Source organism: Herpailurus yagouaroundi, unplaced genomic scaffold (assembly GCF_014898765.1).
Source record: "Herpailurus yagouaroundi ecotype Mexico unplaced genomic scaffold, PumYag 216, whole genome shotgun sequence".
In the NCBI taxonomy this organism is placed as follows: Eukaryota; Metazoa; Chordata; class Mammalia; order Carnivora; family Felidae; genus Herpailurus; species Herpailurus yagouaroundi.
Genome location: NW_024412447.1, coordinates 4446360 through 4457549, shown reverse-complemented (window position 1 = coordinate 4457549; position 11190 = coordinate 4446360). Strand labels below are relative to the sequence as shown.

Here is an 11190-nt window from a genome sequence, read left to right as displayed (position 1 = left end):
CTGGACGAGCTGCACATGCGCAGGACGACGCCGGCGGTGCGCCTGACAGAGCCCACCTCGGGAGCGGGACCAATCCCCGGACTCTGTTTCCCGTAAGTCTAAGCGCCCACACGTTAGGGGACGTCTCAGAAATCCCCACCTCATCTAGCATGCAAGTCGCTGTAAAGGATACGTGGCTGCATGTTACCGGAAAAGCTGAGAGGATGGGAGTAGCTGAAGAGACAGGGGCCCTTGAGTTGCCTGCTGGACCCTCCCTGTGTCACTCCTACCTTTTTCTTTTATAGTTTTCTCAGTGTTTTGTCTTTACAAAGCGACCACCCCTTGTTTGTCACTGAGTCAGTCCTTTCAGACCCCGGAGACAGTTCCTTTTGCCACAGCCACCGTAGCCTAGCTGTTCTGACTCTTCTTTGTTCTTCTTTTTCTACTTGTTCCTGACTTTCCCACCATTGAGAGCCACACATCCTTGTGACATCAGCTCACATTTCCAAAGCAGCTCCCAGATTCTTAGTCCTTCTCAGCCTTCGGTTGCCTCCAGCATCTCCCACTTTCTCAGCTGGTCCACCTCTTTGTCCTCCAAATTTCTTAAGCCTCACCCCCTTCTCAGCGGCGTTGCCCCTCCCACCCCCCACCCCTCTTCAACTGGATCAGTCCTGATCCCAGGTTCTTTAGGTGTCTTGGCTGAAACCATGGCTCTGTTTCCCAAACACTCCCGAATCTCACCCTGTCATCAGTTACCTGACCATCTGTTTTCTTGCCTGTTTGTTATTGCTTTATTGTTTGAATCCATTGTCCTGTTTCTTGTGTCTCTTCATTCAGCTGTTTCATTTTAGTGATTTCCTAATCTGCCCTCACCTACCATCCTGCAGAGACCTAGAGCTTCTTAACTATATGTTTTCATTCCTAGGTGTCTCATAAGTTATATCTGTTTCCAAGCTGTTCCTGTCAGACTGTTTCTCCTCTTTGTTTCCATGTCTGGTGAATCTAGTCTTTCTGCTGCCCTCAGTCCATCAACTGCATCCAACGTCTGAATGCTGTCCCTCTCCTAGAGCTGCTGTAATTTGATGCTGTTGTCCTTGTGGCTCTTCTTGCCTTGGTGGTTTCACTTTCTGAAATTGCTCCATGCTTATTAGCTGATCTCATTTACCAGCACTGCACCCCCACCCCACACATTTTTTCTTTGGCCTCTCTTTATTCAGTTGCTCACTGTCATTAGCTGCTCCTATATAGACAACTACATTCATCTCCTAATTTCTCATGTCTCCTAAGATATCCCAAATCCCTGTGAGTACCCCATTATTTCAATCCTTATTTCTTCAGTGTCTCAAATATCTCCCATGATATATCTGTCCTAAAATGTTTACCTTCCCTGACCACCTGAGTTCTGCCAGACCCCTGACCATGGCCAGCGTGTTGTATAAAGAACTTGTGAACACAAGGGAAGGGAAGCAAAAATAATATAAAAACAGGGAGGGGGAAAAAACATAAGAGACTCTTACATATGGAGAACAAACAGAGGGTTACTGGAGGGCTTGTGGGAGGGGGGATGGGCTAAATGGGCAAGGGGCATTAAGGAATCTGCTCCTGAAATCATTGTTGCACTATATGCTAATAACGTGGATGTAAATTAAAAAATTAAAAATAATAAAAAAAGAATTTATCTTGTCCCTGTCCCTGGTTCCTGGGAGAGAGCCTCTAAATCTTTGGAATTTCCTGAATGCTAGCAGTGTCTGTTACTCATCATGGGCCTCTTGGACCAAAACTGAGTTTATGCTCACAAGGTGACTCAGGATAGGAGCTAGCCATGCCAGGAAGACCAACAGGGTTGGGGCTTTGAACCACATGATATCAGCTCAGTCTCTGGAGGAAGGCAGGGGGCTGGAGATTGAGTTCAATGTATGGCCAGTGATAGAATTAATCATACTTTGCATAATGAAACCCCAATACAAACTCTGGTCACCAAGGCTCAGGTGAGCTTCCTGACTGGTGATATATATCTATGTGCCAGGAGGGTGGTGTGCCCTGGGGACACTGAAGCTTGGTATTTTGGACAGTCCCAGTATTCTCTGGTGCTACCACATCCCTAGATGGTTTCCTCCAATATTCAGGATTCGTGTTATTAGCTCTTTCTTCTCCATGCCTATCTGATTTGTCAGCTTTAGCCCCTCTTACCTTCTCGTGCTTCTCAGAAAGTTCTCCAAAACTTTCACTTATTTTCAGTTGTTCCTTTTTCATCACAAAGGATCTTCCTTCTACCACAGTAAACTGGAATTGGAGGTTGTGAAAAGGGCTCCCCTTATGATTAAAATAATGAACACTGCGTGTGTTCCCTTGCACCTGTGGGTGTGTTTGCCATGGACCATCTCTGGGAATGCATATCTTGCTGAGTCACCTTGCCTTCATTGTGACTTTCAGATCTAGGTCCCCATAGTACTATCTTCCTTTTTTCTTCCCCATTTCCTCCCTCAGTATCTTCTCCTTGTTTTCCGGCTTTAGAACTCTAGCTCAGGATTTGCCTTGTCTTCTATTGCTTTTTTCCATGTGAAAAATAACTCAGAATTATTTTTCAGAGTTACGAAATGTGGTTGAGTGATCGCAACCCCATTAAGCAACATTATCATTTGACAGCAAACAGGTAGGGCAGACTTGGGATGACTATGAACATCATGAAGGTAAGAAGACTTTTTATCTTTATTATGTTTCCCCAAGATACACACTGTGGTATCCTCTTTAATAATCTCAAATAACATACAAATGTGTCATCAAGGCAAGTTAAAAAATTACAACTGAATTCTCACAATTGAATAATGAAGAGTAAATGTCAATTAAAAATGTAGTTACAAGAACTTGAGAGAACTATCCATCTGCTTATAATTGATATATTATATAAATATAATAACACAAAACCTATCCTGAAAATGTAAACAAAATTATATTTACATATATGTAACACCTGTAATCTCATCACAAACTTTGTAGGAACAGCATGTTTTGAAAAGTATGACTATTTCAGAACTATTTAAAATAAATACATAAACATAGAGTATAAAAATAAATATAATCATTCTAAGGGCAAGACTTTCAAAATAAACCAATGAAATTTATGGCATATTGTTAGGCTATCTATCACAAACAATCCTTTGGCTCTAATTTTACATTTTTGAAGTACTTCCCTCCTAATCTGTGTCCCAGTGCATAAAAAATGGGCCCTCCAACTTCTACCTCAGAGGAGATTTGAATTCAAACAATCTGAAATATTTGGTGGTGCCCTGGGAAGGGACAGACCCTGAACAAAACCCCGGTTTCTCATTGTCCTTCCATGGACTCCTAGACGTGCCCCCAACTCCTAGGAGTACAGTGTGATAACTCTATTCAGCTCATTCTAGAAGGTTCTAGGTTCTTCCAGATTATCTGTACAAGAGACTCCTCTCTTCCTTCCTCAGGCCTGTCATTAGCATCCGGATGGACTTCCTGCTGAAAACCTACATCTCCCCTGGGCTCTGAAATTGAGAGAAAAAGAGGATGTCCGATTGATTGCAAGGAGGCAAGTCTCCAGTTAGAAAAGATTATTCACATTCCCAGTCAATTGTAATCAGAGTTTAGGCTGATTTATAAATCCATTTTTATCTTTAATCCTTCATTCTAAACCTCAGTTCATTTTCAATTTTGATCCTTGGTCTTTGGGGACCCTGCCTCCAAAAATGTCTTACTATGGTGAAGGTCAGGCCCAGTTATCTACATGCGCTGTAGCCAGGACTCTAGGTGATTCTTCTCAGGGAGTAATACAAACAGGAGAGAATGTTGCTTTAGACTCAATGCTCACCTTGGTCCTTTTGTGCTTCTTACGGTCTGAATTAATAACCATACTACAAACATCACCAACACAACAACATCATGAACCATGAGACCAGATGCCTAACCTCCCATTTGAACCCTGAATCCTAATGTTTAACCAAAGCAGTTAGTCCTAAATTTGGTCAGTGCTGTATGGCCCGAGTGCCTGTGTCCACCCCCCCCCCCCAAATTAACATGTTGAGATCCTAACCCAAAAGGTGATGGTGTTAGAACGTGGCACCTTTGGGAGATGATTAGGTCATGAGTGGAGGCCTCATAAATGAGATTAGTGCCCTGATAAAAGAGACCCCAGTGAGCTAGCTCTCCCTTTCCGCTGTGTGAAGACACAGCGAGAAGGTGGTGAGGACACAACGAGAAGGTGGCAGTCTGCAGCCCAGAAAACGGTCTGGCATCTTGCTCTCAGCCTCCCAGTGTCCCAACTGCGAGAAAGAAATGTCTGCTGTTCGTAAGTCTGTGGTACTTTGTTATAGGAGCCTGAACAGATTAAGAGAGCCAGTTCGCACAATTCAGACCACATCTTTACTTAATCCTCTGCCCAAATCTGTCACTATGTGACGATCACAATAAGCCATGCTGAAACTGGTATTCCTTAACCTTTACTCGTTCTGACAAACTTCCTTGACCATAAACCTGAGGGGAAACGTGTGATTGAACAAGATAAGAGACTGTTCTGGAAGTGGGCCAGGTGAGGTGAAGAACGCATATGTGGTCTGGCCATAAGCAACTTGCTCGAAAGCAAATTTGGATGAAGACATAGCTAGTCATAATTTATCTTTTATTACTGGACAGGTAGGCTGTTTCCATCAAATATCATATTGTTAGACATTTATTTTGTTGTAAGTAAATCCCTAGAGTTAATAGTCTCTCAGGGATTAAAGGCCAAAAATGAGTTAAAACAAGAAAGTCAAAACACAATATACGGAAAAATTAGAAACTTTCCTATTTCACACAAAAAATCAACATGTCGTCAAAACTCTCATCCAGGCCCAATTGCTTTGGATGCAGTTATTTCAGCCAAGTCCATGCCTCTGTGACAAACTGGTTTTCCTGAGGTCTGGCACCCACATATTTCCCTGAGGTCATGCCTGCTGTGCGGTTGTCAGCTCATGGCTGGGACGTGAGTCAGCGTCTGGCTGTGTGGCCACCCCCACTTCACAGTGTGTGGAAGGCTGACATGTGGGATGGGGGGCAATGAGCATGCGTCCAGCAATTAGACTCCTCCGAGTTCCTAAGTGGACAATAAATTATTCTGCCTGTACCCTTGATGACACAGACCTACCTTCTCTCAGGCCGATGACCTCAGGCCTCCGTGGTCCTGGGAACTCTAGGGCATGAGGGTGCGATCTCGCCCCCACACCCACAGCTCTGGATCAAAAGCCTGGATCTGGAAGACAGACGGCCCCCTGAGCAGACAACCTCCAGGTAGGCCCCCCTCCCTGCCACCGTCCAGGCTTTCATTCTTTCTCATCCCGAATCCCGTGTCCCTCCATATTCCCCTCTCTCTCCCACTGGGCACCCCCCCCCAAGTCCCCACAGCCCACCCACCTCCTCACACTCTTCCCGGGACACCCTGGTCTTCCAGCCCATGGATCGGATGAATTGAAACCGCAGTTTGTGAAACAAGGGACGCTGGGAGCGGTTCTTCCCGTACAGGAATGAAAAGATGGCCTGTTTGGGGGCCTGGTTATCTTCTTCCATATCATTGGCCAGGTAGCTGGAGAGAGATGTTAGGTTGCTGGTCAGGAGCAGGACAGGCAGGACCCCCCCCCCCAACACACACCCCAGCTCAGCTTCCCAGAAAGGACACAGGCTGCTCACTACCCAGTGTCTCCAGATGCCACCCAGTCACCAAGAAGTCACTGCCGGGCAGAGACGTCTCCCACCGTGATGACAAGACAGAACTGAGCAGGGAAGCCGGTGGGCATGCTCTGCCCTGTGTTCCCAACCCCATGCCCACCCCTTGCCCTTCACCGTGTCTGTGCACACACCTGTCTCCCTGTGTGGACTGGGGCCATACACAGTTCCTGCGGCCAAGAGCTGAGTCCACTCTATTTCTGCAGAAAGTGGCTTTCCTACCAAATGACTAATGTAGGACTTGGTTCATGTGGATGCATTAGTTCAACATGCATTCTCCCCATCCTTCTTCTCATCGCCTCATGGTCCTTGGCATATAAGATATACTTGGAGAGTTTTTGTTCAGTGAATGAATGAGTGAATGAATGAATGCTTTCTCTCATGGTCAAGGGCAATACTGATTACCTCGTAGGTTCAAAATAAACTTAAACATTTGCAGAATGGAAGGGATTGTGTTGAGTGTTTGGAGAGGAGAGTGTGGAGGTATTTTGACAAGACCTGCCTTCAACAGGTGTCTAGTCTAATGGGACTGGGGAAGGGGGTGTGGGGGCTGGATAAGAAATAACTGTAGTCCAGGGGCACCTGGGTGGCTCAGTCAGTTAAGCGTCAGACTTTGGCTCAGGTCACGATCTCACAGCTCACCTTGTGAGGTAGAGCCCCGCTTCAGGCTCTGTGCTGACAGCTCAGAGCCTGGAACCTGTTTCAGATTCTGCCTCTGTCTCTCTCTGCCCCTCCCCTGCTCATGCTCTGTCTCTCTCTCTGTCTCTCTCTCTCTTTCTCAAAAATAAACATTAAATATATTTTTTAAATAACTATAGTCCAAAATATCCATAAGACTAGGATTATTTTTTGAAAATGTTTTTTAATGTGCATTTTTGAGAGAGAGAGAGAGACAGACAGACAGGGGGTGGGAGTGAGAGAGAGAATGAGTGGGGGAGGGGCAGAGGGAGAGGGAGACATGGAATCCGAAGGAGGCTGCAGGCTCCAGGCTCTGAGCTGTCAGCACAGAGCATGACATGGGTCTTGAACTCACATACTACGAGATCATGACCTGAGCCGAAGTCGGACGCTTAACCAACTGAGCCATACAAGCTCCCTGAAAATGTTTTTTTAATGTTCATTTATTTCTGAGAGAGAGAGAGAAAGAAAATGTGAGTGGGGCAAGGGCAGAGAGATGGGGGTACAGAGGATCCCAAGCAGGCTCTGTGAGGACAGCACAGAGCCGGATGTGGGGCTCAAACTCCTGAACCATGAGATCATGATCTGAGCCAAATGCTCAACTGACTGAGTCACCTCAGTGCCCTATGAGGCTAAGATTTTAACAGAAGCGCTACTCAGGTACAAAAGTCAGAGAGGTCAGGGGAGCATCTGAAGATTTGGGAGTTGGAATCAACCTTGAGGACAGGTCATTTTCTTCAGGTGCATGTGTAAAATCAGCTAGACAGAAAACGCAATATAGAAACAGAGGGAAAGGTGCTTGGCAGGTTGGGTGGAGAGGGTTGGATCCAAACGGGGAGCTCTGGCCTTGCCCAAGAGCGCCACTGGCCGGCGAAGTTGGAAGAGGAAGCAAGGGAAGGGTGCTTTGGAAGGACTTTAGGCACATAACACCCGCTGGCTTGGGGACAGCCTTGTAAGACACCAGCAGGAGTATTTACAGTAGGTCTGTGCTGAGTGCTGAGGGCCTGAACTGAAGCATTTGTGCAGGGAATGCGGAGAGGAAGACAATGATGGATGTCACTTGGGCTTCTCTCTTGGCTTGGGGCAGGGCAGTACACTTCCTTCCTTCTCTCCTCTTCGGATGGTTTTATGTTTTCTATTCTTCAGTCTCTTAACTGATGTTAGGGTTATTTGTGTTTAGAAAGAACAGTATAAAAAACGCTATGCTATAATCCTATCGTTTTCATACACAGACTAAACAGTTTAAAAAAAACAGGTTAGAAAATAATCAGTTACAAACAGGTTTAAAAAAAGTAGATGAGGGGCGCCTGGGTGGCTCAGTCAGTTAAGCGTCTGACTCTTGATTTTGGCTCAGGTCGTGATCTCGTGGTTCGTGAGTTTGTGCCCTGCGATGGGCTCTGTGCCCACAGCGTGGAGCCTGCTTGGGGTTCTCTGTCTCTCCCTCCCTCTCTGGCTCTCCCCCCTCAAAATACACAAATAAGCTTGAAAAGAACAGATGAAGGCCAGAGTCCCACTTCTCCCCTCCATGGTCACAGAGTATTGAGGATCACCGATGGCCGAGGCAAAATACTCACAGTGCTAGGAAGAAGTGGATTCGTTGGAGTTGCCAGGAGAAGAGGCCAGCACGGCTAAAGTAAGCTACGACCATAGACAGGAGATACTGATGGGGAGAGGAAAAAGCTGTAAGACAGGGATCACATCCTAGGGGACGGAGAAAAGCGGGGGCAGGGCGTGGAAGGCCTCAGCAGGTGCTCCTGCTCCCACATGTCAGCTGCACCTGCTTATTTGGTATCAGAAGGTTGGCTGCAAACCCAGGAAGTCAAGGGGAGAGTTTCCGGTGCTCCCAGGCTGGCTTGCTCTGCTGTTTGGGGGGCTTCTCTTTAGGATAGCCAGCTTCAGGAGGGTCTTTGATAAGCTGGAGCAAAGGGGAGCCCCCAGGAGCTGAGAGGAGAGGGGACTTAAGGTGACAACAGCCAGAGAGCCACAACAAGGGTTCAGATCCCAGAGGATCTGCAAGAAACCATGAGGCGCCTGAAGGGAAGTGTAGGCGGCATCAGGTTTGGAGAGAGAAGGAGAGCTGAGGGTTCAGAAGGCATCCGCCTGCCCCGGGACAGACGTTGGAGCGAGCGGGAGTACATCTTCGTGGAGAGTGACAGACGATACCTTGTCAGATACCCTCAGGTTTTTGTCCCAGGCCAGGAATCTTTTAACGACAGGATCTTCTGTGAGAAGAAGGCATGTGTTAGGTTGGGAACCAGAACTGGGTTAGTGTGGGAACATTCCAGAGTGAAGAGGAGAATGATGCTTCCCCCTGAAGAGGAGAAAGAGCTTGTAGGATGTGGCCAAGGGTGAGGCTGATGGGCAGAGGTGAGAGGAGACCACTCCCTGGCCAAGAAAATATGGTGGTATCCTTGCGGGGTGGCCAAGAGAGAGCTAGGATTCGGATCTTCAGTAAACAGTGGTGCTCTATCATTATCACGTACTGCTGCAGGGGCCACAGAGACCATAGAGTCATTCACCACCATTTTCTCATTTGACAGTGACCTCAGGGTACAAAGATGGCCTGTCATCCCCCTTCACACAGATGACGGCATTTAGTTTCAAAAGGCCACTAAGAGCTGAGATGTCCCAGGGGCATGACCAAAACCAAGGTTTCTTGTCCCAAAGACAGACCTTTCTCCAAGTGTCACCTAATCCTCTGTCGTTCTTAAGTGTCCCTGATGAGGATCAATATGGGGTCCTCCAAGGATGGAGAGAGAGCTCAGCAGCTAGCAGAGAATTCTTTTCCATTGGAAAAGTGTAGGCGTTGGAAGTTTCTTGTTTTTTAAGGAAAAAAAAAGAAAGGATAGGATTGGAGGGTGCTCTGCCTACCCAGCAGCCTGTTGAAAACCTCATGGTGCTCAGGCAGCACTGAAGACAACCGCTGTCTCTTCAACTTCATCTTGAGTCCACACAGCGTCTCCACGACCCAGACGTCCTCAGCCCCTGGGGCTGTCTCCTCCTCTGACTCCTCCCTTCTCCTCTTCCAGCCACAGGGGGGAGGCGGGGGATGGGGGTCTACCCGGGGGGCTGAGTGAACAAACCAGGCTCCAATATAAAGCTTCTGTCTTTGGGATTCAGCCATTGGTCACCCAAGCCCCTCCGCAACCCAAACCTCCCCTCATTCTCTCTGACCTCGGAGACTATTGGCCTCTCCCAAACCATCTTTCCATCTTTCTGCCTTGTTGATATCCACCTGCCCCCATTCATCTTTGCCACTGTTCCATCCCCCTGTCCTCAAAACTCTTCCTCATTATGGTTAATCTCTCCCATTGGAATAATGGAATAGTGGAATAATTTCCTCTCCTCCTTTATCTCGTTTGAGGATCTCATCTCCTGACCCTCCTTCCTTGCCCCCCAGGTTTTCCTTCCATGGGGATATCCTTGTCCTTAGGTCCTGGCTCTCTGAATCTCTCCTGTCACACAAACCCTACTCACATGCTCCTTTCTGACTTCTGTACCCCTTCCTCCTTCCTAGTCAACACTCTCAAGTCCCTTCTTCCTCCTGCTTCCTCACCTGATGGTCCTGGGCTTTCTTCACCCATTACTGCCTGCAGGGGGTACCCTGAGGAGCTGGGCTGTGGGCTCTGGTCCTCACACCCGGGAACACGGTTGACAACCGGCCATGATTTCTCCCAAACTCTTTCTTCCCTTCCAGAAAACTTAGATTGTGTTCTGCTCAAACTCCTCTTCTGGATTCTGGCTGAACACAAGCCCGTTATCACTTCTCCAAGCTGGGGAAAAGCTGGAAGTGAAGAAAAGCTCTGAGAAGATGCTGTTGTCCACCTCTGCTGCCAAGCACTATGGAGTTTGATCCTTCCAATCAGGAAGGTCAGAAGCCTCTGATGTCATCGATCATTCCAGTCTGGCAACCAGTTTGAAGGAAAACACGCGTAACTGCCAGACAGGTGTCCACTTTGGAGATCGGGGTAAAGGATATCTCCTGCCGCCAACCCAGCCTTGGACCGTCCTCCAGAACTGTCCTCCAGAGTCTGGACCACTCTCCAGCAGATGCCAGGCTCCCTCCATGCTAAACTTGAACCATGTCAGACTCTCTCCACCCCTCTACTCCTATTTCAAGGCGCAGTCTGGCAGGAGAGGGAGGAAGCCAACAAGGAAACTTAGCAGGAAGGTAAGACCTTGTGAGAGTGAAATCAGTATGTAAAGAAGGTCCCAGGGACATTGATTTGTTGGGTTAAAAGCTAGTTCAAAATGCTGAATTTGTCAGAGCTCCTGTGCTCGATGTTTACTGACACTATGTTTACTGATGTGATTCTGGGCTGGAGGGACACTCATGCTGTACTGAGCCCGAGAGACTTTTTGGGGAGACTGTTTGAAGCGTGCTCACACACGCTTCAAATGGTGTCTACAGTTTCTGAAGTCTAGGGGTCGCTCCAAACCTGCCCGTCAGTTGCCATTAATCAGCTCCGGTCTGCAGATAAAGTTTGTGAGCGTGTGTATCACTCCTGACCCAGAAATTTCACTACCATTTGTGTATCCTAAGCAGAAAATGGCACATGCACAAAAAGACTAAATGGAAAAATCGCCAGGACAGAATCTGTTTTATTGAGGTGGGGAGACACATGAAAGTATGGATGTAGTAATGCGGACGACCAACTGGTTGCCCCTGTGGTATCAGAGGAAGCGTCGTCTGAACCTCCTTCCTCCTACCTACCTCCTCCCTCTGCTTCTCACCCGGGCATCTGAGACTTGCCCTTTCTTCCTTTCCTTTCCTTTCCTTTCCTTTCCTTTCCTTTCCTTTCCTTT

At 47.5% G+C, this 11190-nt stretch overlaps 2 protein-coding genes and 1 long non-coding RNA gene across 4 annotated transcripts in view; 2 read left to right on the top strand and 1 right to left on the bottom strand.

Moving 5' to 3' along the window:
- The first annotated feature begins 6 nt into the window (after nucleotides 1–6).
- LOC121017549 (uncharacterized) lies at nucleotides 7–3543 on the top strand. The gene is made up of 3 exons (XR_005784812.1): nucleotides 7–92; nucleotides 2568–2669; nucleotides 3441–3543. It is a non-coding gene; the product is annotated as an uncharacterized LOC121017549 (long non-coding RNA).
- A 1603-nt stretch (nucleotides 3544–5146) lies between these two features.
- RBAK (RB associated KRAB zinc finger) overlaps nucleotides 5147–11190 on the top strand; it is a 35851-nt gene continuing 29807 nt past the window's right edge. Inside the window, exons 1-3 of one of the 2 annotated variants that reach the window (XM_040455805.1) lie at nucleotides 5147–5274; nucleotides 7920–8017; nucleotides 10082–10555. The gene's annotated coding sequence lies outside the window, so the exon portion shown is untranslated. The remainder of the gene's footprint in view (nucleotides 5275–7919; nucleotides 8018–10081; nucleotides 10556–11190) is intronic. The other variant, XM_040455806.1, reaches the window with a different exon arrangement.
- LOC121017430 (speedy protein E4-like) overlaps nucleotides 5293–11190 on the bottom strand; it is a 9630-nt gene continuing 3732 nt past the window's right edge. The window contains exons 2-6 of the mRNA XM_040455637.1: nucleotides 9941–10016; nucleotides 9256–9453; nucleotides 8548–8606; nucleotides 7959–8044; nucleotides 5293–5566 (exon numbers count right to left, since the gene is read on the bottom strand). Of these exons, the coding sequence (XP_040311571.1) occupies nucleotides 5317–5566; nucleotides 7959–8044; nucleotides 8548–8606; nucleotides 9256–9453; nucleotides 9941–10016 (669 nt within the window). The 3' untranslated portion in view covers nucleotides 5293–5316. The remainder of the gene's footprint in view (nucleotides 5567–7958; nucleotides 8045–8547; nucleotides 8607–9255; nucleotides 9454–9940; nucleotides 10017–11190) is intronic.